This window comes from Ochotona princeps, chromosome 5 (genome assembly GCF_030435755.1).
Source record: "Ochotona princeps isolate mOchPri1 chromosome 5, mOchPri1.hap1, whole genome shotgun sequence".
NCBI classification, from domain to species: Eukaryota; Metazoa; Chordata; class Mammalia; order Lagomorpha; family Ochotonidae; genus Ochotona; species Ochotona princeps.
Genome location: NC_080836.1, coordinates 77,019,805 through 77,047,580, shown reverse-complemented (window position 1 = coordinate 77,047,580; position 27,776 = coordinate 77,019,805). Strand labels below are relative to the sequence as shown.

The 27,776-nt window shown below is 48.9% G+C and overlaps 1 protein-coding gene and 1 long non-coding RNA gene across 2 annotated transcripts; both read right to left on the bottom strand.

The window, feature by feature from the left end:
• Nucleotides 1–14,290: 14,290 nt before the first annotated feature.
• On the bottom strand, nucleotides 14,291–18,159 carry FZD7 (frizzled class receptor 7). The gene has a single exon (XM_004576928.2). It carries the CDS (start codon nucleotides 17,305–17,307, stop codon nucleotides 15,583–15,585), a length of 1,725 nt encoding a protein of 574 aa, XP_004576985.1. The 5' UTR covers nucleotides 17,308–18,159; the 3' UTR covers nucleotides 14,291–15,582.
• Nucleotides 18,160–18,446: 287 nt separating this feature from the next.
• LOC131480322 (uncharacterized) lies at nucleotides 18,447–19,443 on the bottom strand. Its single transcript, XR_009245412.1, has 2 exons — nucleotides 19,012–19,443; nucleotides 18,447–18,646 (listed from the first exon to the last, which is right to left on the bottom strand). It is a non-coding gene; the product is annotated as an uncharacterized LOC131480322 (long non-coding RNA).
• Nucleotides 19,444–27,776: the final 8,333 nt, after the last annotated feature.

Here is a 27,776-nt window from a genome sequence, read left to right as displayed (position 1 = left end):
AATAGAACACAGAGAAAGAACAAAAGAATTAAATGGGAAGCAGGATTTGGAATTCAAGCCCCTGCGTGTCTAGGCCTGGGTCCCCTCGTCATTCAGCATCATTCCCTGGTGAACCGTTGGAGCTTATTCCAAAGCATGAGGGCTTCATGATGTAATGTGGCCGGAGTTCAAAAAAAGAAACAACTTGATTGCTATTTTCTGTTTTTAGGAAGTGTATAGAAAAGGTAAAAATATGCAATATTCTGCCTGTTATCTTGTAATCCACCAATTCTTTTTAAATCTTGTTTAAGATTTATTTATTTGAAAGGCAGAGTTATAGAAGGAGGTGGGGAGAGACAGAGATCGTCAACAACTGGTTCATTCCCCAAATGGCCTCAAAGCCCAGGGCTGGTCAAAACCAAAGCTGGGAGCCTGAAACTCTATCTGGGTCTCCCATGCTGGCGGGAATAAATGAATGGGTCATGTGTGCAAAATTATTTGGAACCAAGTATTAGCATTCTTAGAAATATGATGTATAGATTAGTATGATTTAAAGCTAAAATCACTCTCTCCAGTCCCAAGATCCCATAACTGTATTAGAGCTGAACCCACAGTTGAAACTCTAAATACCAGCAGAGAAGGTAGAAGCTCTGTTATCCACAGAGCTGGGGAACAGAACAAAAAGCGCAGGGATTCTTCTCAAAGAACCCTAGATCCTTTAGGAAACCCACTTGGGCCCTTTGCAGCTGCTTTCCCGGGCACATTAGCAGAATTGGATCCGAAGTAAAGCAGCTGGGATTCTAATTGTTGCCCTTATGGAATGCTGGTGTCATGAACAATAGCTTAACCTACTGCACCAAAAATCTGTCCTCAAATTTGGGAATTCTGAATCTTGATTCAGTGGGTTGTGTGTGGTGGGAGTGAGAGGCAGAAACTGTTAGATACAGTCTGCTCATTTCACTCTACTCACAATATCAGCTCTGTGTGAGTTCCACCACCTCTATGAGTTTAACAAACCTTGGACTAAAAATAATTGAAAAAAAAATTGCATCTGTAATTGACCATATTTGGGCTTTTGAATGTCAGTCCCTAAACAATATAGTATAATGGCTGTTTACGTAGCAATTATATTGTGTCAGGTATTAAAAGTCATCTGTAATGATGTAGAGTGTAAGAGAGGATGTATGTAGGTTACATGCAAATACTATCCTATTTTATATAGGGTATTTATATTTTGTATAAGGATTGAACAGCTTCAAATTTTTCTTAAAAGATTTATTTTATCATTTTTTATTGGAAAGACAGATTTACAAGAGAAGGAGAGACAAAGAGAAATACAGAAATACACTCCATCTGCCGGTTCATTCCCCAAATAGCTGCAGCAGCCAGAGCAGAGCCAATCCAGAGCCAGGATCCAGGAGTTTCTTCTGAGTTTCCCATGAGGGTGCAGGGTTCCAGGGCTTTGGGCCATCCTCTACAGATTTCCCAGGCCAAGCATGGAGGTAGATAGGAAGTGGAGTAGCCAGGACAGGAACCAGTGCCCATATGGGATCTTGGTGTTTGCAAGGGTAGGATTAGCTAATTAAGGCATTGTACCAGGCCCAGAGCATCTTCAGATCTTGAAGATCAACCTGGAATCAACCCCCCTACAAATACTGGGTATGGGGTTGAGGGTGCCAGTACTTACTACTTTTTTCCCCTGGGGACTGATCCCAAAGGATCTAGGATTTCGTGAGAAGAATCCCTGGGCTTTTGTTCTGTTCCCCAGTTCCGTGGATAGCAGAGCTTCTACCTTCTCTGCTGGTATTTAGAGTTTTAACTGTGTGTTCAGCTCTAATACAGTTATGGGATTCTGGGGCTGGAGAGAGTGATTTTAGCTTTAAATCATATTTATCTATACATCACATGTCTAAGAGTGCTAATACTTGGTTCCAAATAATTTTGCACAGATGACCCATTTACTCCCTTATGTATCCACCCCCTCCAAAAATGTACTGAATGTATTACTTTCCTGGGACTGATGTAACAAATTACCACAAGTGAGGGTAATTACAGGCCATGCACATTTATTCTGTGACAGTCCAGGGGGTCTGGAGCCAGGGTGTCAGTGGGACCCTGCTGTTGCTGAAAGCAGGCGAAAAGCATGCCTGTCTCTTCCTTGTTTCCTGTGGTTGCTTGGTGCCCCCTGCCATATAGAGGCATCACTCCAGACTATCTCTGTTGTCATGTGGTGTCCTTCCAGTGCAAGGGCATGGGATTAACGGCCACTTTGCTTCCATATAACCTCAACTCACATGATTATATCTTCAGTGTTCCTTTTTCTGTACCAGGTCACATTCCAAGGTTCTGGAATGGACATGAAATTTGGGGAGAATCCATCAAAACTAATCATGAGACCAATCACTGCTCTCTAGGCACAAATAAAACTTAATCTTTTGGTTTCACTTTGGAGTTTGTATGTCCAGTAGTGCCCCTTCTTGAAACCCTTTAGTTTTCCTATAATGATGCAAGAGGATTGGAGGCCTAGATTTCTCTTTGATTTGCTTTTGGACTTAAATTCTCACCCATTTCCATAAGGAGCAAGAGAGCTGGAGTACATCCAGCAAGGAGCTTAATTAGTTCTTACACAGTTAAAATAGCTACAAATTCTCCCTTTCATCAAAAAAAAAAAAAAAAAATGAGCTTGTGTGACCCATGAAGAGAAGGGCAACTGTAACTGATCAGCATTGAGAGTGCTTTCCACCTTGGACAGATTATAGAAGAGGAGGCTGGATGACTAGAGAGAAATCATGGAAGATTTATGGGCCATGCTTAAGGGTTTTTTTATAAGACTTTTTTATTTGAATGGCAAACAGAGAGAAGGAAAAACACAGAGAGAGAGAGAAAGAGAGAGAAAGAGAGAGAGAGGAGAATCTCCCATCTACTGGTTTGCTCTCTAAATGGCCACAATGGCTGGAACTGAGCAAATCTCAAGCCAGGAGCTTCATCTGAGTCTCCCACATAGGTGCAGAGGCCCAAGGACCTGGACCACCCACCACTGTTCCCAGGCCATAAGCAGAGAGCTCTATTGTAGTAGCCAGGATACAAACAAGTGCCTATATGATATGCCAGTGCATGCAGATGAAGGATTAGCTTGCTGAGCCAACCATGCTAGCTTCCATGTTTTGAGATTTTAAACATGGAGGAAATTTGGTCCTAGTCACATTTTCATGATCTCTTTCTGCATGAGTATAGGATGAATTAGAGAAGGAACTTAAATAGAAGGAGCAAGATCAGTTAGGGACCATGACAGTGATCTAAACAGGAGGGGATTTGGGGGGACAGAGTCCAGACTCTAATGTGGTTGACTGAAGGTAGGAGTAGAGAGCGCAAATAGAGTCAAGGATGAATGATTTTTTCTGGCAGAGAAAGTAGATTGCACCAAGCTGTCAGATCCCACACCATTCACCTTGTTCCAGCAGTCCATGCCTGTTAAACACCAAGAGCTTGCAGGGTTGCAAGGGACACGGGGAACTAACCAGCACACTCTTAACAGGATTGGGAATAGCATGGCTGTCTTTTTGGCTCAGAACCTGCCTCGCCTCCTGTCCCCTGATACAAGTGTCTTAGAAGGAACCACCTTTTCTAGCTCTGTTGGTGAGCTGCCTGCCTTGGCTGTCCTTCCTTCCCACAGCCCCAACAGAGTTTTCAGCATCCCTGTTCTTGCACCCAAGTTGTGGAATGCAGGAGCCCAAATAGACTGTGGGATGTTCTTTGACCAGCTTAGCACCGTCAACTCCACAGCTGAGTTGAAGATGTCTCCCCAGCTGCAAGTGATCTCTTGTTTCACTCTTGGAGGAAGTGTTTCCAAGCAACCCCCAACCTCCTTAGGGTATCTGTCATCTTGCCCATTCCTTCATCTTCAGGGGCCAATTAGAGACTGGACTTGGGGAGGGATACAGTGGGAGAGCACAGACAAGTGAGTCATCTGGACTTGGCCCCTGACCTTCTGGAGTCAGTTTGCCCCAGGGTTGGAGTGAAGGTCTTCTATCAGGCTCCCCTGGGACTCCTGAGAAAGAAATAGGAAAGAAACCAAACCCGAACCATCTTGAGATCCACGTGTCTGTCAGTAGTGGCTGACACTCTGTCACCCCTGCGGTAAAACACTATGCCCTGATGTTCTGACTAGCACACTTTAAACATAGGTCAGGAAAAAGCAGGATCTAATTCTCGACTAACAAGTAACACATGACTTGGAATAAACAGATCTGAATCACAAGGAGAACTGATCACTGACACAAGGTCATTCTTTGGATACCACCAATTCAGTAGTCATAGTTGGGAAGAATTATCAAGAATAGCGTTGCTGTACAGTGTTGAAATCAAGGAGTCCTGGACAGGTTACTTAATGTGTTGGTGTCTCTCTTTTAAAATTATTTTTATTGGAAAGGCAGATTTACAGAGAGAAGGAGACATAGAAAAATCATTTGCTGGTTCATTCCCCAAGTGGCTGCAACAACCAGAGTTGAGCTGATCCCACAGTGCAGGGTCTGAAGGCTTTGGACCATCTTCCAGTGCTTTCACAGGCCATAAGCAGGAAGCTGGATGGGAAAGTGGAGCGTCTGGGACACAAACTGGTACACATATGAGATGCTGGCGCTTGTAAGGTGAGGATTTAGCCATTGAGCCATCACACTGGACCAAGGTTTCCCAATCTTTAGAAGGGGCAGAACAGTATTAAGAACCATATTATCTCTTAGTGGTTGAGAGAAATAAATAAGTTGTGCAATGTGCTTAGCACACACATTACAGATGTTTCTGGTACATCAGAACTGCCTATGAATGCTGCCACTTACTGTAACTCTGTGGTCCAGGGAATAAGAGGAATTATGGGAAGTCAATTAATAGTTGTCAAAAGAATGATTGAATAAAAGTGCTCTGGAACAAAGCTCTATTCAGCTGTCTGTTACTATCATGTGTGCTTTATTTCCTCACTGGGGTTTTTCTTTGATTTTTTTTAAAAACCACATTCCTTCGTTGTGCTTCCTTTTTCTTGGTTCACAGGAACAGGTTAAGAAAGATGCCTAGGTTAGAGGAAATATCTCCAGAATCTTTAGGTGAAAAGAGATGTTCCCAAGGAAGGTGAGGCTGGCTCTACTATGTTTCTTGAAGGCTGATCCTAGGCAAAAGACTGTAGGTAGGTTTAGTTCTTTCATTTTACAAATCAAAAGCCAGGATTAAGAGACAGACCCTTGCAATCACTGTCTTAGAGGCAGAAACTGTTAAATGTTCCTCTTCATATAACAAGTTATCCAAATCTGGTGTTCTGTCTAGGAGAAATGGTGTCTTGGCATTAAAGATAATATAAGGCCATATAGGTAGCATTCTGATTGAACAGCAGTGGTAACATTTTTGATTCTTTTTTGGTAAATACTTCAATTGCTCAGACAGATTTCTGTAATCCTGGGAGACCAACTTGGGCAGTTATAAATGTCTAATAGGAGGACTTGCACTGAAAGGGGACTTGGTTATCTGAAGCAAATATTTTGTACACTTGTAGACCAAAAACCACTAGGTGAATGGGGGAATTGTATGTTGCCTTCCTCTCATCAGAGGTGGACTAACTGAATTTCCTTCATTCCTCACTTAACTCCTACAGTGAAATGATTCCTCCCTTAACTGAAACATGAATCTACTCTGTAGAGGGAACTCTCCTCAGTGGACTCCAGGTGGGGAATTCACCAAGTGAAGCTGTTAGTCTTTTTTTTTTCAGTCCCTTAGGGTGACAGTAAAATGATGCTTCTCTGTGACTGGAGAGGATGGTTTGGTCGAAAACATTTGTTCTCCTTTCCTGAGGCCCGTCTGGCTTTATCAAGCCATTTGGTTTCTGGAGATCGCTACAAGAAGCTCTGGCGTATGCATGCTAGTCTGAACACTAGCCGTGCTGGTGGCAAATTAGTGTGGCATTGAGTTTCCTGAACAGAGTGCTGTTTACTAATTCAAATCTCTTTGGAAATGGAAAACGCAAATAATAGTGAGAATAGCTGTACCTGGCTTAAGTTTTCTCATTTTTTACAAATCAAATAGGTAAGAAGAAGAAATGCAGGGGCTGCTGTTGCAGTGCAGCTATTTAAGCCACCGCTTGTGATGCTGGCACCCCATATCAGAGTGCTGGTTCAAGTCCTGACTTCTGCAGCTTCCTGCTAATGCACCTGGGAAAGCAACAAAAGATGGCTCAGGTGCTTGGGTCCCCGCCACCCTTGTGGCTGACGAAGATCCTGGCTCCTGGCTTAAACCTGGCCCAGCCCTGGCTGCTGCAAGAATTTGGGGAGTGAACCAGTGATAAGTCATCTCTCTCTTTCTCTCTCTCGCTCCCTCTATCCCCTCTTTTCTCTCTGCCTCTTTCTTTCCTTCTGTCACTTTGTCTTTCAAATAGTAACTCTTTAAAAAGTGCAGCTGTAACTGTGCAATTTCATTTCAGTGTTGATAGGGGAACTGACAGAATGGACTGATGCATGCTTGTGTAAGAATCTTGTATGAAACAAGAAAGATGTTAAAATTAAATTTTTGCTTCTTTGCATTCTCCCCTTTTACCCCTGTGAGATCAGCAAAATTCGGCTTGAACTACACACCCAAGACTCCTAGTATTTACTCACTTATTTTAAAGATTTATTTGTTTATTTACTTATCTTTATTGGAAAGTCAGATTTACACAGAGAATGAGAGACGGAGAAAAAGATCTTCTGTCTGCTGGTTCACTCCCCAAGTGGCCTCAATGGCCAGAGCTGAGGTGATCTGAAGCCAGGATCCAGGAACTTCTGAGTCTCCCATATGGGTATAGGTCCTAAGGCTTTGGACCGTCCATCCTCTGCTGCTTTCCCAGGCCACAAGCAGGGAACTGAATGGGAAGTGGGGCAGCTGGGATATGCACTGGCACCCATATGAGATCCTGACATATGCAAAGTAAGGATTTGGTCATTAGGCTATTGCACTGGGAACATCTTTTTGTGTTTAAAACAGTCTGCACACACATGGATATGCAGACACACTACACACCCCACCAGATTTCCACTTCTTCTGTGCATGATTTGATTTGTGTGGATCTAGAGTTCCTAAGCTGACACTGCTCCCTTCAGCTCTGGATGAACTGAAGAGCAGAGTCTAGTTCCCCATGATGACTAGCCAACATCAGTCTTTAATCAGCAAATCAGTAGACAGCTGAACCAGGCAAGACCTTTTGGTTTCTTGCTTACCAGTTTCTGCTGTGAGTCCCCTGTGCCTGAAAATTTCCCTCTCTTGGAAGCCCAGTTACCATGTAGTGAACATCCATAAGCCTGCAAAAGCATAAATGCGGAAGGGGGACATGCTGAGGGCCTGGGGGCAAGATGCTGTGTCACCATGGCCTCAGGAGAAAAGATGATGTTCCTCCTGTCTCTCTGCAAATGCACTGGATTTCTGGTCGAGTTGCATGAAATTATTTCCTGATTTGTTATTATTTTTGAGATAACATTAGAAAGTGTGGTCTTCAGGGAGTATGAATTCTTAGAGTAGGAGTGGCAGAACAGGTAGATTTAACTCTGCTCTTAAAACTCTTTCCCCAAAAGGGTTTCCTTGTTGACTAAAGAAGGGATGCAGACCTAAAACAGTTCCCCTTCCTCATTCCACTTCCTAAAGGCCACACAAATTTCTCTGTGCCTCAGTGGCAAATTCTGTAAACTGGGGCTGAATAGAAGGGTGTATAGGGCAGGCCACTCACAAAGCTCCCTCTTGAGCTGTTACGCCAATGTCTGACTCACAGGACGGTTAGGATCCCAGTAGTTCCTCCTGAGAGCTTGAGAGCTTGTGAAGTGAGTACAGTAATGGCTTCTGTTATGCACTGGAGACGGAGGTTTCTGTGGGGCTGGGGTTCATTTGCCTCCTGTTCCCACTCATTGATCCTCCAGGGGGAAGGCAGCCTGCCCTGATGTGCCAGCAGCCTGAGCTTTCCTGCTGAGCCCCTGGCCCAGCCTTGGGAGACCGCCTTGGGCTTTAGGGCAGTGACTGACAGGGACGGAACCAGAGGAGCAGGGAGGAAGATTCCCAGGAACTCTAGGCCAATCCCCAAGAAATGGCGGGGGCATCTGGGAATCATCTCCCCAAGCTCGTTCTACTACCAGACCTTGGGAGCCAGCTAAGCAACAAGCCATGTTTGGGTCTCAGAATTTAAACAGCGTTTGTGAGGCTTGTGCTTCTCACTAAGAAAAAAACAAGCAAAAAACCCAAAATACTTCCTGGGGACTAGCACTGAAAATTTCCTCGTGAACTCCACTCTGTTCTGATGTAAATCATTTCCATCTTTTTGGAATGGTTCTAGGGTAAATTAAAAAGAATAATAGAGAATGGAAGACATTAAGACCTCAGCAAATGTTTGTGGCATGGTGATTAGGGGCACAGGCTAGAGTTTGCTGCTTTCCAGGTCACCTTGTGTAGCTGGAGTGTCCCTGGAGGTGCCTCTGACACATCTTCAAATCCTGCTGCTCTGCAGGAAAAGATGACCAAACACCTGGGTGGATCCCTCCCTGTGGCTTGGCCAGGGTCCTTGTGACAGAACAGTGCTGCTTTTAGCCTCCCGGACCTGGTTTCCTCATTGTTGAGATGTGACAGAGGCCTTGTTTGCCCATTTGCCAGTTCCTGAGAATGCTGTGAAGAAAGAGACTTTGTGAAGCACCAAGTTACTGTACCCTCCTCACGCATCCCTTGTGAGCCCAGCAAGGTGCACTGTTTGTTGTCTGCAGTCCTGGCCAAATCCCAGGACACCAGGTCCCAGCAGCCACTGTGCTCAAGACAGGACTTACTTGGCATCTGGCTCATTGCAGAGCCTCAGAATCCACCTGCTGGAGCTGGAGGTAATTCAGGATTTTAGCTCTAAGACTTGTCTATAGCCATTGCAAAGCCATTCAAAACTTTTAAAAAGTAAGCAAGTTAAAACAACACACACACACAAAAAAAACAGCAAGCCAGTCATTCAGGGAGCCAACCACCCCTCTTTGCGGCTACTCCACTCCTGGAACCTAAAATGAAATGCTGGGTGTCATTTGTGTTCCCCTTGGAAATTAGAAAAGTAAAATTGACACTTGGTTATGCCACCATGCTTCCATTGTTGCTAATAATTCCTATTCCCTGTCCCACCATACAGTACCCCACCCACTTTTCCCTTTGATTAATTTGTCTCCTAGAATCTGCAAGGCCCAGCTGAATTCTTGGGATCACCCTTCCTAAGGACATTGGGCAGCATTGGGTGGGATCACTTGAACACCTGTCTTTACCTGTGGGCTGCAGGGAACATTAGTTCCTCATCCTTTTCTATCCCTGCCTCCTAAATGTCCTTTCTGGCTCCTGATTCATTAACCTCGCAGAGACCCCTGCTCAAATTCTGGGCTGAAGCTGGTACCAGAACCGCAGTGTAAGGAGCATTGCAGGTGGGAGTGTTAGAAGCCAGCTGAAGAGGTGAACTTGGGCTCCCTAAAGGATTCTCCAAAAGTGAAGCAGAACCACCCTTAGAGCTCCCAGCACAATATCCACTTTGTGGCCAGGAAGTCTTAGAAAAAAAGCTTTAGGGTCCTAGAAAAGCTCTTGCTTTGAGAATCACTGCTCCTGGGCTCCACATGGTAGTCCTAGTGGCTGGGGTCCTTGCCTTGCATGCGCTAGAGTCCCATGTGGGTGCTGATTCTAATCCCGGCTGCTCACTTCCGTTCCAGCTCTCTGCTTAAAGCCTGGGAGGGCAGTAGAGGATGGCTCATGGCCTTGGGACCCTGCACCCGCATGGGAGACCTGGAGGAGGCTCCTGACTCCTGGCTTCGGATTGGCTCAGCACTGGCCATTGTGGCCACTTGGGGAGTGAACCAGGAGGATCTTTCTCTGTCTCTCCTTCTCTCTGTAAATCTGACTATCCAATAAAAGTAAGTACATCTTTTAAAGAGGGAGAGCGAGAGAGAATCACTGCTCCCAACCCCAAACCTCTGTGCTATCACTTCGGCTACTACAAGTGCAGATTTGGTGCTAAAACCCCTAGCAACAGAGATGCTAAGATACAGCCACAGTCCTGGAGACAACCTGAGAAGATCCCTGGTAGTGAGAGGCCCTGGGTTTTGAGGGACATGAGCTATCAGCTGGGGGAGTACACTTGCTGCAAGAGCTGGCAGAGGGAGGTGTAGGCAGGCAGACAGGGCCACATACCAAGCTTTGGCTTCAGCAGACAGTAGCCCAGTGGTGACTTTGCCCTTGAGCTGGACTTGCAGAGGCCAGTAGTGAAGTTCCTTTTCCTTCACTGAGCATCCACTGGATTGACCAACTAGAGAGTGGACCTTACTGACCTATACAGGGGGAAGAAGACAAGCAAGCAGGGATTTGATGAGAGCTTTGGACAGGGATTTGCCAAGAGCTGGAGGCCCCCCACTTGGGACTGCCTACAACACTGGTGCTGGGGTCCACGGGAGGCCTTTGCCTTACCAGGGCGTAGAACCTACTGGATTCCTAGAATCTGGGATCTTGGGAGCACCTTCTTGCTAGACACCTTCTCTTCATTGCTGGATGGGTTGTCCCATTTGCTGCACCTTTCCAGCAGCTTGGGCAGGAGCCCTGGCCCGCAGATTCCAGGCCCTACCCTGGATTCAGACCCAGGGCAGGAGGCTCACTGTTGCCTCCACCTGCGCCACTGTGCCTCTGCCTCTCACAGCCCGGTCATCTTTAAAGCACAGATGACTCCCCATTTCAGGCTTAGGATAACTGTGAGGCTAGAGGAAAACAGATTGTGAAAGGGGTTTTGAAAAACAATAAATGCCACCCAGTACCTGGGAATATTATGCCAATGGGGGTGTGTGTGCTTGAATATGATACTTGCCAGGTTCTGTCTTGCGGTGGAGGTACTTGCTTTTTTCCTCCCCAGGGAATGCCTTCCTCACTCTGAACTATGATGAGAGTTACGAGAGTTACTTCATGGATTTGGTCTCTTTCCTTTCATCTGTCGTCCTTTGGGTCCCTCCCTTTCAGAGGGCCTTCTGTGTAGTGGCGCCTTGATCTTGTTGAACAGGTTCACTTAGAATAAGCCAGCGTTATCTTGGTCCAACTTCCCCATTTCCCATCATTGAAGCACTAATTGAGAAAATTCTGCATGGCTGTATGCCTCTCCCAACACACACATATTAATAGGAGGCATAGAGTGTGGTTTATCAAAGAGCTACCATTCTAAACCTACTCTTTAAAACTAGTTGGCTTTGCATGAAATGTGAGGAATACAGGTTCAGATGTAAGAAATGTCACAAACAGAGAAGAGCTGAAAAATCAAGTTTTTATGAAATCAGTTCAATGCCGCTAAGGGGAAAATAAGAGAACAGACCTGGACTTGTTTATTTAAATCCACACTGGTGTGGTTTGGGTCCCTTCTAGGATTTCCTGGAGCCCTGTGGACTGCTATTCACCATCCACATATGCATATATAAAAATATACCATCTATAAATAGCTACCTGCCTTTTCAGTAAAATTAAAGATGGCAGTTAGATTTTTCCCAGCATAATTACAGGACTCAAACCTACAGCTGTTAGACTACTGTGGTCCAACCCAGAGGAGTTCTAATATCACTGTGTATATCAAGCACATTCCGAAAAGCTATTTGTTTCATGATAAGATGTTAACAGGACATTCTCTTTTTTTTTTTGCCAAGATTTCTCACCTACCTAACTTAAAAAGATTAGGTGTCCCATAGGGGGTTGCTGTGTAGACTGCTTTTGTTTTGTAAACTGCAGAAAATTTTCACAAGTGTTTCAGCTCCTTATCTGGGGATTAACACCAAACTCTTGCCAATGTTTTTCTTAAACTCTACACATGCCCTTTCACAAACACTGTCCCGCACCTATTTTCTGCGGAGATGCAAGTGCTTCAGAAAAAAAAAAAATTCCCAGAACTTCTAGAATGCTTAGGTGAGGATTGCCGGTCTGAGAGCTCACCCCAACGGGAAGGGAATTAACACTGGTCACTTTTCTCTTACAAACACAGGGGATAGCAATTGATTCAGAGGCTGGCTTTGTTCCGCCTGCGGCATACCAACCTGCTGTCTGAGTGAGCACCCTGCAGCTCCCAGAGGAAGGGCCTAAGTGCCTTCAGCAGTTCTTTTGCAAGAAAATAAAACAACAGCAACCCTTTGGGAACTTTCCACCTGCTCTAAAAGCAAGCATAAACAGTGTTCCTGGGCTAAAAGGTGTAATTTTATGAGCAAAAACTGAATAAACCCCACAAAACCCAAAGTGAGGTTATTGGGGGTTTTTTCCCCCTCCCTTCCTTGATGCCAGACTTTTTGGTATATGTGCTGCCGAAGCGAGCACGATGCCAGACTCTTGCTAGGGTACGATGACTTCTCAGCCTTTGTGATGTTGGAAACCCAGGGAATCTTCAAGAAAAGCTGCCTCTTGGCCCTGTGACTTCCCCCTCCTGGAGAGAAGTGCAGGGCTGCTGGTTTTCTTTGCACGCGGTTGTGAAACATGCCAGCCGGGTTTGTGTGCCGGTTAATTAAAACAAAACCAGGACTATGTTCTGCTGTGCTTTAAAATTCCAGAAACTTCCAGTTGACGTGGCGCAAGGGAAACCATGGCAAGAGGCTGTGGGACACATAGGCTCCTGGGTGAATACTGTGCTCCTAAGGCTGACAGAAAATTGCCCAGTATTCAAATGCCTTGAGCAGTTCCCCGAGGGACGGCTTTAGTATCAGACGCCTGGACAGTGCCATGGTTCCCTGCCCAATCTGATTCCAAAGTTAGCCTCTTCTACAAGAGGGCATGGCAGTGTCAGTGGCTTCTGAGGCCACGCCAGGGTCAGGCGTGGAGTCTATTCCTGCCTAGCTGCTGAGTCACTGCCATCCCGGGGAGCTGCCTGCCCTCTGGTTCAGCTTACCTAGAAGGTAGAGTGAAGCCTTGAGCTAAAAATGCTTCTTGGGAAACCTCTACCATCACTTGAACCTGAATTAATGATTTAGATAAGGCATGATAGGATAGAAAAACAGTCAGTCACAAAACAAAACAAAAAACCCACAGAATTCTCCCCAAGGAAAAAAACAACACCTGAAAGGCAGAAAATAGCAAAAACATCTTTCAAATACAGACTCCCTCTCCTAAGGGTGGTAAACACGCAGATCAGACAGCATCTAAAAGGGATGCTTATTCAGTACTTTCAATAGGCAGGATGTGAAAAGGCTTAGGGGTGTTAGGGGTGTGTGTGGTGGGGTGGTGTGCAGGGAGACAGGAAACATCCACAACATAAAAAGTAAAATAAAATAAAGGACAGTCAAGGCATTCATTAAGCTCCGAGTTTTAAGAGGCAGAGAGAAAAGACCTCAACAATCAATACTATCCTTTTATGTCCTTTTCTTGGGGGACACACCCAGTAGTGTCCTTCCATGCCTTCTTTCCAGAACACAAGTTCGGTTCACTAATGAACTGCATAAACAGTCACTTTGTATTTAAAAAATTTTTATTTGTGATCTGTACACGTGATAAAGTGGGGCTTCATTGTAGACTTTCAAAGGCAAAACAAAACTCCAAAGTAAAAACGTATAAATACAATATATATCTTCTTACAAAAATGGGAGATTTACAAAATATACATACTGCACTTGTCTCTATTTTACAAATTTCACATGCACCTTAAGAGATGTAACGCAAAAGCTGATAAAAAATGGTGTAGTGGAAGTTTAAAAATTCTGACACGAGACAGTTATGAAAATCTTTGAAACACAAGACCATTTTCTCTGCTGAATGTGGAAGCAGCTCCACTCAACTGAGCGCTCCATACTGCAAGTAACTTGTTCTGTAGGCAGTACCCTCTGATTTGGCATTTAAGAAACAGGATAGCCCTGCAAGATTGGAGGGTAGTGTCAAAGGTGGGGGGAAGGTTAGCTCCCATGATTCTCTGCTCAGATTGACACCATTATGCAAAAGAATCTGAGTTCTACTACCAAGAAAGAAAGTACATGATTTAAGATGAATAAATTTTAAGTCTCCCAGCACATTTCAAAGAACTCTAGGATCACTTTGAAGTCTACCTTCTTCTAATGACTTTTTATAAAAAACGGGTCCCGGGTTCAAACTTTCGTCTCTGTTTACCAGCATTTCTGCAGCAGTTACCTCCACCCAACTTCAGGGGCAGGTGGGGTCAACACACACACACACACACACACACACTCACACACATCCGATGTTCTATAAACAGATTTATGAAACCAGGATAAAATAGATAAACTGATTCCCTAGCTTTTTTTTTTTTTAAGGAAATCTTTCTTTTATTATGAAGCTGAAGGGCATGCTTTTCCTTTTATCTTGAAGGATCCAAATCAGAAAGGGGGGGAAAATGAGAAAACCTACACGTAGGCTTATAGCAGGAAGAAATGAAGGGGCAGATTTCCCTGAACATGTGAGCAGAGCTTGTTGGATCATGTGTTCTGAATTAAACTGACTTAAAACAAACAATAAAACGTCCTTAGGTTTCCTTCAGCCAAGTCAGAACCTCTGGCTGAACCGGGTGTGGACGCACACCGTCCTTCACTTTTCCTTAAAAAGGAATGTTTATCTCAACCAAATTAACAACCAAAGGGAAACCTCAGGTTTGCGCTGCTTTGCCTGTAAAAGTTGCGGTCTTCACAGTTACGCCTTTCCACAGGGAGACACTTTGGTTTCCTCTTTTGTCTCTTACAACAAAGACAGGAGTGGGGGTTGGGGGGAGAAATGCATTCCTGTTTTGAAAAGCAACAAGTCACCACATCTTTTCAGGGTCCTAAAGGAAATAAAACACCCTCTTTTCAGCCTCCTGCCTTTCCCCAAAAGATGACAAAGTAGCAGAACGTCCCCAGCACTCCGTTCCCCCCGGCCTCGTCATGAGACCTCCTTGTCATTTCCTTAGCATCTTCACATTAGGATTCCGCCAGGCAGGCCTCCCAGCACTTCCACATTCTCGGTTTACAAGACTTGAAAGGAGTCGGGGAGCACAGACAGGCGGGAGGGGGCGGGGAGGGACAGAGGGTAATGCCTGACCCTGGAAATTAACCCATCTGGGCTCCAGTTTGGCCCCAGTGAAAAGAGATTATGGTTTGACCACCGCCTGACAAGAACGCGGCAGGAGGCCCTCCCTCTTCCCAACAAAGCAGCCGGCCAGGGCCGGGGCTGTGCCTCTCCCCGAGGCCTCACCGCAGTGAGGACAGGCCACTTGCCTTGCAGCGGGGGACGGCCCTGGGCCCCGCTGGGTCCGCAGCCGGGAACCCCACAACAGTCTCTACTGGTCTCAGTCTGCTGCGGCCCAGGCCGGCCATACCGTTCACAATTCACAGCATCATAGGCCTCATCGCCATCATCATCCTCGTCCTCAGTCTTGGCCACAAGTTTTTTTTTTTGTTTTGTCCAAACCACTTTCCACCAAGGTCTCCCTTCCAACTCCTACTCCTAACCCCAACCCCTCCAAACTCCCTTCCCCAAAATCTGTAAATAACTCCCACCCAGGTCACTTCTCTGGGCTGGGGGTTTAGGGGCGAGGGGTGACCCAATCAAGCCCCCAGCAGCAGTCTCCCTCCCCCTCCGGGGGGAGGCGGGTGGGGGAGGGGCCGGGGCTCATACCGCAGTCTCCCCCTTGCTGCTGTGGCTGAGTCTGTGGTAGAAGCGGCGCCACGACTGCAGGGTTTTGCCCGACCAGATCCAGAAGCCGGTGGTGATTCCTACGATCATGGTCATCAGGTACTTGATCATGAAGACCGTGAAGTCGGGGCTCATGGGCGGGAAGTGGCCGGGCGGGCAGGGCACGGCGTAGCTCTTGCACGTCTGCAGGAGCCAGGTGCGCTCCCAGTGCTCGCGGAAGGCCTGCTCATAGAAGTAGCAAGCGAGCACGATGGTGGCGGGCACGGTGTAGAGCACGCTGAACACGCCGATGCGCACCATGAGCTTCTCCAGCTTCTCGGTCTTGGTGCCGTCGTGCTTCATGATGGTGCGGATGCGGAAGAGCGACACGAAGCCCGCCAGCAGGAAGGACGTGCCAATGAACAGGTAGACGAAGAGCGGCGCCAGCACAAAACCCCGCAGTGCGTCCACGCTCGACAGGCCCACGTAGCACACCCCGCTGAGCAGGTCCCCGTCCACCTGTCCCATGGCCAGGATGGTGATGGTCTTGATGGCAGGCACGGCCCACGCGGCCAAGTGGAAGTACTGCGAGTTGGCCTCGATGGCCTCGTGGCCCCACTTCATGCCGGCCGCTAGGAACCAGGTGAGGGACAGGATGACCCACCAGATGGAGCTGGCCATGCCGAAGAAGTAGAGCACCATGAAGAGGATGGTGCAGCCCTCCTTCTTGGTGCCCTGCGCCACCGTGCGGTAGCCATCGTCCGAGAAGCGCTCCACGCACACGGCGCGGTCCTCCAGCAAGAAGCCCGCCACGTGCGCCACGGCCACCATGAAGTAGCAGCCCGACAGGAAGATAATGGGCCGCTCTGGGTAGCTGAAGCGCCGCATGTCCACTAGGTAGGTGAGCACGGTGAAGAGCGTTGAGGCGCAGCATAGAACGGACCACACGCCCACCCAAAGGCGGGCGAAGCGCCTCTCCTCCTCCTTGAAGTACATGAGGCCGTTGGCACGGCCCGGCTCGCACGGGGCGCCACAGTCGCGCTCACCCAGGAAGCGGTAGCCCAGGTAGGGCGGCACCTTGAGCTGGCGGGGGCACGAGAAAGGGAAGGAGGAGCGGCCCCTGCCGTCCGCAGCCCCTGGGGGCAGCGCGGTTAAGGGCAGGTCTGGCAGGTAGGGTGCGGTAGGATAGGCGGTGGGGCCGCCGCCCGGGCCCCCGGAGCCGTCCGACGTGTTCTGGCCCACGCAGATCTCGCCGGCGCCGTGCACCGGGAAGTTCTCGCAGCGCAGCCGCTCGGGCCACTGGAAGCCGAACTTGTTCATGAGCGCCTCGCAGCCCTGGCGAGCACGCTCGCACAGAGAGCGGCATGGCGGGATGGCCTGGTCGAGCACGGTGCACACGGGAGCGTACATGGAGCACAGAAAGAAGCGCAGCTCGGGCGAGCATTGCACCTTCACCAGCGGGTAGAACTGGTGCACCTCGAGGCCCGCGTCCTCTTGGTTCGTGTGGCCCAGCAGGTTGGGCAGGATGGTCTGGTTGTAGGCGATGTCCGTGCACAGCGGGATGGAGATGGGCTGGCAGAAACCGTGGTCCGGCACCGAGATGCCCTTCTCGCCGTGGTAGGGCTGCGCCCCGGCGCCCGCGGGCAAAGCGCCCAGCAGCGCCAGAAGCAGGGCGCATAGGCCAGGGGACGAACGTGACACGGCCGCGCCGGAGCCCCGCATCGCCGGCCCCGAGTGCAGCAACGCTCTCAGCCTAGGGAGTGAGACGAGGCGGCTGGGAGAGGTTTGGCTGCGGAGAGGCGCCGCCGCGCCCGGCGCATGAGAGTCCTCCAGGCGCCGGGGCCGGGCCGTGGGCGGCGCGGAGCCGAGGGCGCTGCCGCTGGGGTGCCTGCGTCGCGGGGGCGAGGCCCGCCAGCCGCGGGGACGCCGCAGCCGCCTCCGCCCGGCAGTCGCGCGACGCCGGGGGTCCCCCAAACTCGTCGGTTTGGGCGGGGGGGCGCGGAGCAGGAGGGGGCGGCCCGGCCTTCTCTGCTGAGACGTAACGGTGCGGCTTCTTTCTCTACGACGAGGAGCAACAAGCGTCTCCGGCACCCCTTCAAAGTTTGCCCAAGTCACTCGACCCACCCTCCCCAGTGCACAGTGACGCGCACGCCCCCCGCACCAAGTCCGGCCCCCACCAGGCCCGGGCCGGCGCCGCCGCCGTCTCCGCCGCCGCCTCGGAGGTGCTGCTCCGCCTCCTCGCCTCGAGGCTCGACTCCCCGCCGCCTCCTCCTCCACGCCCCGCGCCCTTCTTCGGCCCCAAGTTTCAGCCCCACCGGCTGGCTCTCGCGGAGTCCCACCGGCGCCTCAGAGCCTGGAGCCCGGCGATTTGTGTGGGGGAGCGCAGTCAGTAGGCGTCTGAAGCAGCGAGGGCCCCTGCGCCCGCAGCCTGAGCTCGGCCTCTCCGGCCTCGCGCAGCCCTGGCCCTCGGGAGTCCCGGCGCCCGCCCGCCGCCGCCGCCGGCCGCCGAGAGGGAGCGCAGAGTAACGCCTGGGAGCCGCGCCGGTGGCCTGAAGAAGCGTTCGGGCTCGCGGGACTCGGGCTGACCCGCCCCCTCCCCTCCCCCCATTCACAAACCACTCCGGGGGCGGTGCCCGCGCCCCCGAGAAGTCCAATGGCAGTCTTTGTTTTCTCTGGAGTCGCCTCCGCATTGGGTGGAAGTCGGAAGGGGCGGGCGAGGGAACGGGGTGGGGGCGGTGACTGCGGTGCTCTGGGCGGATTCCTGAGGGGAGGGGCGGGGGACCGGGAGGGAAAAGTTGGAAAAAAACTTTTACCCTGAATTCACTCAGGGGGAGAAAAACGGACCAGAAGGAGAGTTTACGTGAAAGATTTGTCCCTCTTTTAAGTGCACTAAATACACAGTCCTGGGCAGAAGGGATCGTTCGCCACTGGCTTTTTGCCGGGAGAGCTGAGAAGAACGCCGCGCCTGGGTCGGGGAACTACTGGAACCCGGAGTCACCTCAGTCCCGGTCCCGGCTGAAAAAGTGGGCTTTGGCCGAGGGGGGCTTGGGGCAGCGGAATCCTAAGGGTGCGGTTCGGGACGGGATTTTAAGGGGGAGCGTCTTGAGAATGGCTTTTCAGCCCCCACCCCGCCCCACCCAGACCCAAACAGACCGCGTGAGGCCGTGGTCCCCTCTCCCCTCCTCCTCTCAGAGTTGTGGAGAGGAGGAGGGGCGGCCTCAGAGGAGAAACCGGAGTCGGTCGAGGGGGGCCGCGGGAAGGCAGCAGGAAGTGCAGACCCTCCTGGAGAGAGCCGGGAAGGGGGGCCCCGGGTCCTAGGCCGCTCCGCCCGCACGCGCGGCCGGGCCCAGCGTCTGCCGCGCTAATGTGGCCGGAGCGCGGCTGAAGGAGACCGAGACGGCGATGGGGGGCGGTCATGAAAGTAACCTGAGCCCGAGCGCTCGGAACACCCCGCACCGCCTCCCAGAGCCTCTGAGGTGGCCCCGTTCCCCTTAACTTCTGCGGGCCTGCGGCCTTTTGGGAGCCCGTTTCGTTGCAGAAGAGTCTGATTCTGCATTTGAAATCTGCTCAGAAAAGTTGCCATGCATGTGTCAGACACCAGGGCGATCGCTCAAGGGAAGAAAAAAAGTCTTTCCAAATCCCCGAAGAGGGGTTCCCCCTTGTTCTCGGGAGCGCGTCCCGATTGGCAAGCGTTCTTTTGTTCTCGAACAAATCTGCCTCCTGCACTGTGCTCGGGGGCGCTCGCGCGCCGGCGGGGTGGAAAGTGGCGAGGGGGCTTCTCCCCTTTTTGGGGGGCAGCCGGGGATGCCAGGAATACCTTGCAGGCAAGTTACGTAAGTGATCTGTTGAGGAAGAATCGGGGTGGGAGAAAAGCTAGTCCCCGCCGCCGCCCGCCTCTCTTTCTCTGTGGAACCCCCATGCCTTTCCATTCTTTCTTCTGGCGAGAGTCCCAGGAGCTTCTGACCGAGTCGGTTCCCGACCCCGGTGCGCGGCTTCTGATTCTGGAACTCAACGGTGTTCATCGGAGTTCCCTCCATAGGAGACTCGAATTTCCTGTGTCTTCTGTGATCCCTGACGTCTGCTGGGCAGCCTGCCCACTTGACGGTTCTTTGTCGCTTCCCACTCCTACCGGTCCAGCCACAGAACTTCAGGCTTTGGGGCAAGCGAGGTTGCCAGACTGCTGGCCTCCTCGCCCTCGCCCAAACAGGACAGTGCCCTTCTGCCTCCCGCGCATCACTTTCCCCTCAGTCTCAGACTGCTTTTTTGTTTTGTTTGTTTGTTTTGTTTTGTTTTTGAGGGGGAGGGGAGGGGAAGTCTGCCTCAAGGTCATATGAAGGAGTAGTAATACGGGATCCCGCCACCACCACTTTCCTTTAACTATCACCTCGGTTCCCTAACCTCAGGGAGCGTTGCTATTTCGTGAGAGGTTGCCGTTTAAAAGACAATGCGGCCCCTTTGCTTTGTCCTTGCAAGTGTGTATAGTAGAGCTCTAAGTTCCTTTTCTCTCCCCGTGAGTCTCAGGGTAGTCTCCCTTTCTGAATCAGATTTTCGTGCTTATTCATCAGGCCACTGATCTAAGTCATCTCTGCTTGTGGAGGGAGACATGGCGAGCACTATCATCAATAAAATGAAAACTGACAAGCTAAAATGCTGTCTCTAGAGTAATGACAACCAGTGTAGCTGTTGAACGGGGACTCCTCATGCTGCAGCCCAAAGCCCACTGCTGTTAGGTAAGGGGACTAAGAGGAAAGAGAGCCTTTAAAAGTACAATGAATGGGGCCCGGCGGCGTGACCTAGCGGCTAAAGTCCTCGCCTTGAAAGCCCCGGGATCCCATATGGGCGCCGGTTCTAATCCCGGCAGCTCCACTTCCCATCCAGCTCCCTGCTTGTGGCCTGGGAAAGCAGTTGAGGACGGCCCAATGCATTGGGACCCTGCACCCGCGTGGGAGACCAGGAAGAGGTTCCAGGTTCCCGGCTTCGGATCGGCGCGCACCGGCCCGTTGCGGCTCACTTGGGGAGTGAAACATCGGACGGAAGATCTTCCTCTCTGTCTCTCCTCCTCTCTGTATATCTAGCTGTAATAAAATGAATAAAATCTTTAAAAAAAAAAAAGTACAATGAATGAGATATTAAAAAAAAAAATCTACGCAGAGGATACAAAAACCCCATCCCAGATGGTAAATATCACGGGCAAATATATGCACAAAGAGAGAAATTTTTTGAGATTGTTTTGTTTTGAAAGACTTTTTCCCCCTAAGCCTCCATGTAAAATTACTACCCAAAATTAGATTTGGCTGTTTGTGAGTGGGTGCCATAACTATCCATGCTTTGCGTGGAATAGAATGCTGTGATTTCAAGGCGTAAAGAAATAGAATATATCATAACAAGTCAACCCACAGTATAAGGGACTAAATAGTGTGTTTGCAGCTCCACAACAAATGTAGCCACATTAGTGTACTCTGTCCAGGATCTGCTGAATTCTTTATTTCCAAGTAATGCCTACCACACCCAACCCCCAAAGCCACTCATTCCTGTCTTCTTTGGAGAACCCACGGTGGAAAATTTTGTAACTGTCTGCAGCAAAAAACTTCTAGTCTTCCCTGCCCTTTAAAATAACATAGGCCTTTATTTCTTCACATCTGTTCATAGAGTTTCACAGAAAAATGTTGGTATTCATTGGCTCTGGTTTTCCAAATGCTACTTATTTTGGCCACATCCCAGGTTTATCTACATTCTGATGTCAGGTCAGATTTGAAAATGGTCACCTCCTTAGTGCCACAATTGTGTGGTGGTAATGAAACTCTAAAGCTGCAAGAATGACTCATGTGTGACCAGAAAGTTCAGCTTTTAACAGGGCTTCTCATTCCAGCCTCCCTTACCAGGCCATTTTGACCTTGAGGACTTGGAATGTTCAGTTGGGCAGGTTGCCATTAATGGGAGCTCATTGTTTTTTAGGGTGTTGATCATTCCTTGGGAGGGGAACATTCCTATCCCTAAAACAGCTTGAAGTGTTCTGCATGTCTGAAGTGTCCAGATTGAATACCGGGAGAGCCATGTTTTCATCACTGGAGGAGTATGGGTCCCATTCTACAAAGATGCTTTGTGTAGTAGGTTCTGGCCACTGGATCTGTTGACCTCCTTGTTGTTGAGCGTTTTGTTAAAAATGGATTGTTGTGTAACAACTGTAAGTCTAGGATCTTAAAACAATGAACATTTAGTATCCCATAGTTTGTTTATGTCAGGAAGGTGTGTCCTTAGCTGGGGCCCCCTGCTTGGTCTTTCACAGAGTATAGTGATGTTGATTGGATCTGTGGTTGCCTCAAGGCTGTGGACAGTTATCAGTCAAATCAGTTCCTTGTCATGTGAGCCTCTCATGAAGCAACTCATGATATGGCATCTGAAAGGCGGTGTGCTAGCGGGAGCGGGGGAAGACAGACGCACAGGTAGTACAGTGACTACATTACAGGCAGTAGGTAGTGGGGGAAAATGCTGTCATCTGCAGGTTCATTCCTCAAATGTTTGCAACAACTGGGGCTGGGCCAGCCAAACAAGAACTCCATCCTGTTCTTGTGACTGGCAGGAATCCAATTATTTGGGCCATTACCTGCCGCCTTTAAGGTACATTAGTAGGAAGCTGGATCAGAGACCGAAACAAACAGGCCTCCATCTCAGGCACTGTGATATGGTCTGTGGATGTCCCAAACAACAGATTAACCTGCCTCACCACATTGCTCACACCTACAGAGGAGGTTAATGCAAACTAGTTTTGTTCTGCTTTTCACCATCCATGTGTGTGTTCTGGCCCTGGTGAGTCACTTAACCTCCCTCATTCCTCCAGCGTGTCCCTTATTCCTCCAGTGTGTTGTGAGAATTCATGGCATAGTATTTACAATACACGTTGTGATCCTTGAGCCAAAAAAAAAAAAAATCACCTGTATGGTTACAGGGTCAGATCCCTGTATGGTTACATGGATGCAAAGCATGGAAATAAAACTAAAGGCCAAGTTAGCCTCAGATTTTGTGGCTCTGGCTCTTTGCTAAAGCTGTTATTTATTTATTTTACAGTATTGTATTCATAAATGTTTATCATCAGTTCTTTAGGAAAGAGGCCCTGATCTTTACATCTGCCAATTCCTGTGGTGTAAGGCCAATTTCATGTCCATGTAATATCACTGAACTTGGAATTTGTAAAAGATGCACATAACCAGTTCCCCAAAGACTTGGCTCAGAAACACCTTTGGATTTCTAGAGATTATCTTCTTCAGATTACTTTAGAAAGGCAGATTTACAGAGAAAAGCATAGACAGAAAGAAAGGTCTTCCTTTTGTTGGTTTACTCTCCAAGTGGCTGTAACTGCCAAAGCTGAACTGATTAGAAGTCAGGAGCCAGGAGTTTCTTGTGGGTCTCCCACATGTGTGCAGGGTCCAAAGGCCTCGGACAATCTTTTACTGCTTTTCTAGGCCACAAGCAGGGAGCTGGATGGAAAGTGGAACAGCTGAGTCTTGAACCAGTACCCATATGGGAAGGCAGGTGGAGGCCCAGCTCCGTGCCTGCGCCATGTCTAATCAAAAGCCTTACAAAATTGTAATGATGGACTGGAATTTCCAGATTTGGGATATCAAGCCAGGTTGGTGATGATCCCCTGAATAGTATACCTATAGAGGTTTCAAACCCTACACTTGGAAGAGTCTGTGTATTTTCTCTAGTTTCCTGAGGGACAATTTAATTCCTACTGTAGAAATAATGCTAGTGGAAATCTGGGAAATTAGGGGATGTGGGGGCAAGTAGAATTTTGATGATATACCAGGCTTTTCCTATAAGAGGATCTTGATAGGCTATGCCAGTCAGCAAAGCACCAGGAGAAACTGCAGGAACCATACTCTCAGTAGTGATGAAAGCCCCCAGGAACCTTCTAAAAGAGTGCAGATGGGAGCTAAAACTGATCATTAGGAGTAGCTGAGAAGAAGCGAGGGGAGAGAAAGGAGGAAGGAAGAAAAAGAAATTTAGGAAGGCTGATCCCATTTCTTGTCTGTTCTGTTAAAATCTCTGGAATGAGACTGGGGGGGGTGTAATTTGTAAAAGTCACTAGATGATTCTTGTGAATTAATCAGGTTTAGAAACCACTGATCCCGACTGTGTTCCAAAGGAAAGCATCATGTCACAGCTACTTTCTTGAGTGTCTTGAAGTCCAGCATACGGTCCCTTGCTCTACTTAATTATGTTTTGAACTCAAGGATGGAAATAATAAGAACCATACGGAAGTAAAATTTTTGTGTATGTGTGTGTGTTACAAGAGTGGAGCTGGTTGCATGATGTGATGTTGGATTGCTACAAGTTCACAGTGACTATCCTGAAATGGAACAGCTGCTCCTCCCACAGTGTGTCTGCTGGACATGGAGTGGTCACCTTATTAGATACTTTTATTTGGGGATCTGGGTATATAATTGACTTGCGGAAGCTCAGAAATTGGAGAAGGGAGGAAGCAGAAGCCAGGAAGCAAAAGCAGCTTGGGAGTCATGAGAACTGGGAGGCTAAGGTAGCATGAGTGGAGAGCAATGAGGTGATGGTCTCAGAAATAGAGGGAAAAACAAGATAGCAGAGGAAAGGAGGAGGGAGAGGGTGAGGGAAAAGAAGGAGGTAAGGAGAGAAGGAACACTTGTTTCAAAAGCAGAAGGCAAAAGGTCCGGACCATAGGAGCTGCCTCCTGGCTGTCTTCCTTCCTCAGAATCCTCCCATCCCCATGAGAGAAGCTGCCTGACTGCCTGTCTATTGCTAGAACTAAAGAGAACCTTATCGACAACAGTGCCAAGTCTAGAACAGGGTGAAAACATAGGTGTTTCCTGAGTCTCCCCAATCCCACCCTCGGGGGAGCAGTTGGCCCACAGCTGCCGGAGGCTGAATTAAGGATCAGCTCCCAGCTGAGAGAGGCATTTGTGCAGGGCTGACCAACAAAGGCTCAGGCAGGCAGCCTCCATTTTGCTGGATGGCTTGGGCCGTGAGTCGGAGAATTTGCTTCCTAGAACCATAGTTGATGTTGAGCCAATTGTGATTGCCAAAGTGTTGCAAGACAAGAATGACCTATAAAGGTCCAGGAACTTTGTATCAAGTGCCCAGCATGCCACAGAGGCTGTGGCTGCCCTCCAACATCATGCTCCTCTTTCTCTAAAGTGATACAGGAGGGCCAGTCTTTAGCTTGATGTGTGACTATCTGGAATAAAGATCCAATTTTTTTTCTTTTTTAAAAATGTATGTGTTTTTTGTTGGAAAGGCAGATCTACAGAGAGGAGAGACAGAGAAAAAGATCTTCCATCGGGCCCGGCGGCATGGCCTAGCGGCTAAAGTCCTCGCCTTGAAAGCCCCGGGATCCCATATGGGTGCCGGTTCCCATTTTCTACTCTCCCTGATGTCAACCACTGTGTTCTGGCCATGGGAAGTCAGTAATGGAGCAAATAGTAGAAGGAGCCTGGTTCCCTCACATTTGCTAGCCTGCCATGGACTCATTAATATGAGACTGAATTACTGTCTTATCTAAGCCAACGGAATTCTCAGTGTTGCTATGCTTTACAGCAAAACCTCATTCTATTTGGTCATAGTATGCCTGGTACACAGTAGATCGTCATCAACATTCAGTATCTTTCACCAGCTCACTTGCAAGGTTCTTGAATTTTCCTCCTTTTGTGAGTCAAATCATACAACTCACCAATCAGATGAAACACAATGAAAAGAAAAGATCTGTAACTTGCAGAGATGCAGCATGACGAAAGACTAGTTGGAAACAAAAGACCCTGGGATCATGAGTGATCAACGAGCCAAACATTTGGGAATGGTGCATCACTCTGACATAAACCTGGGATGCAGACTCAATTCAGTGGCTCGAAGGTTGCTGTATGTAAGGTAACCAGATGAGGGTGGTGGTAGAAAGATTTTAATTCCCAAAACCCACTTCCTGGGCCCCACCCAGGGAGAGTCTGTTAAAAGTTCCCCAGGTGAATCCAAAATGCAGCCAGAATCTGAAATAGCTGGTGAGAGGACCAGGTGAAAGTATATGTATCAGGGGCCCGGCGGCATGGCCTAGTGGCTAAAGTCCTCGCCTTGAACGCCCTGGGATCCCATATGGGCGCCGGTTCTAATCCCGGCAGCTCCACTTCCCATCCAGCTCCCTGCTTGTGGCCTGGGAAAGCAGTCGAGGACGGCCCAATGCATTGGGACCCTGCACCCGCATGGGAGACCTGGAAGAGGTTCCTGGTTTTGCATCGGATCGGCGCGCACCGGCCCGTTGCAGCTCACTTGGGGAGTGAATCATCAGACGGAAGATCTTCTCTGTCTCTCTTCCTCTGTGAATATCTGACTTTGTAATAAAAATAAATCTTTAAAAAAAAAAAAAAGAAAGTATATGTATCACTTTTTGAGAGAGATACAAACCAAGTCTTCTTCCCAGATTGCCTATTGTGTGCAAGTCTGTTGCAAGGTGGGCCCGTGGCACATTTGTGTCAGGGGAGGCTCCAATGGTAGAAGGTTCAGGCATGGCTGGGGGGGAGGGGGAAGCAGAGGACGTCCACAGCCTCTGCCCAGCCACTGAGCCTCTTGTGCAGGCTGCTCAGCTCTGTGGGCCCAGCGGGCTGGCTCTGGGATAGCCCCTGGCTTAGTGCAGGAGTTCCTTGCCTGGTGAAGACTTCTCCCAGTGGGGATTTGCTAGTGTGTTTGCCATCCGGTCTCTTCCTAGTGCCACTGGGATCTGGGCAGTTCCGAGCCTGAACTGGACTCAGAGGCCAGGGTTTGCTTGATGGTCCTACTTGGAGTGTTCCCTTCAGGGCCACTTGCCTGTCTCTTGTCTCCCCTCTCACATTTCCAATTAGCCCCCTTCCCCCATCTCTCTTCCTCTGCCTGCATCTTCCCCTATTATTACAAATAGCATGTTGAACTCTAGAGCTAGGCCCTTCAATTAAGGTGTAGACAAAGTGGTTTGACTCCACTTGATTAAAACCTCCATGAATGGGAGAAAACACAAACCTCAAAAACATTTGCCTTTCAAAGCTGGCAAGGGGGTAAGGGGAGGAGGAGAAACTGTTACTTGATCTCGAATTTGCCAGATGTCAGTTAAAGGCACCTAAAGAATTCCTAAGCCTTTGTTTACCAAATCCTTCCTGCCAGCCTCGGTGAACCCGTGGGCCTGTGGCTACCTGGCAGGGAGGCCAGTGAAAGGCCAAAGTGGCTGAGAAGGGGCGGGTGGGTGGGCTGAGGGGGTGGGGGAGGTGTTTGAATTTTGTTTTTTCCTCTTAATTATCTGGGGTGGCCCTTCAAGAAATCAGTTCGCTCTGCGTTGGGAAATGAACCCTTCATCTGCCCAAATGAGGGCAATCAACCCATTTACTAAATAAACACAGATCATTACAGACTGCCAGTCCCTTTTTGTGATTTAATTTGAGAACGGCTTCACCTGAGGCCAGAGCCACCTGGTGGGGTCCCTGAGAGAAGTGGCAGCCTGAAGTGGAGTTGAGGGGCGGGTGAAGAGAGGGGTCTTGGCCACATCCCTCTCTTGCCTGGAGTCTTATCTGCCCAGTTTATCTGGATCCTCCGCTGGAAGGTGTGAATTTTGACCTTGACTGTGTGAGGCTGGTTAAGGCGACTTTCATTAAAACAAACAAACAAACAAAAAAACTGGCTATCAGAAGTCACAGCATGGTGGAGTGGGAGGAATGCGGGGAAAGAGAGTGACTGAGAAATCTTTATTTTGTTAAAAAAAATTAAGATTTTTTATTTTTCATATTTTTGTTGGCAGGGCAGAGTTACCAAGAGAGGAGAGGGAGATCTTCCATTCACCGATTCACTCCCCAAATGGTTGCAATGGCTGGAGCTGGGCCTAATAGAAACCAGGAGCTTCTTCCAGGTCTCCCATGTGGGTGCAGAGAGCTGGAGTTGTGCCAGCCTCTGCTGCTTTTCCAAGCCATAATCAGGGAACTGGATCAAAAGTGAAATACCTGGGACTGAGACTCAAACTGGCACCCATAGGGTATGCCGGTGTTGCAGGCAGAGGCTTAGCTTACCACACCACCTCAGAGAAGCCTTTATTTGCTAACCAACTTCTCATTAACCTTTTGAGAACTCTTTCTGCATCTAATTCCCTGCCTCAATCTCCAATTATACTTTGTTGAGAAGTGGTCACAGGTGTTTATTTAAAGCCCAGTGCAGTA

Bases quoted from the DNA above. Each gene is read 5' to 3' on its own strand.
- FZD7 (XM_004576928.2), bottom strand. From the start codon at position 17,307: ATGCGGGGCTCCGGCGCGGCCGTGTCACGTTCGTCCCCTGGCCTATGC.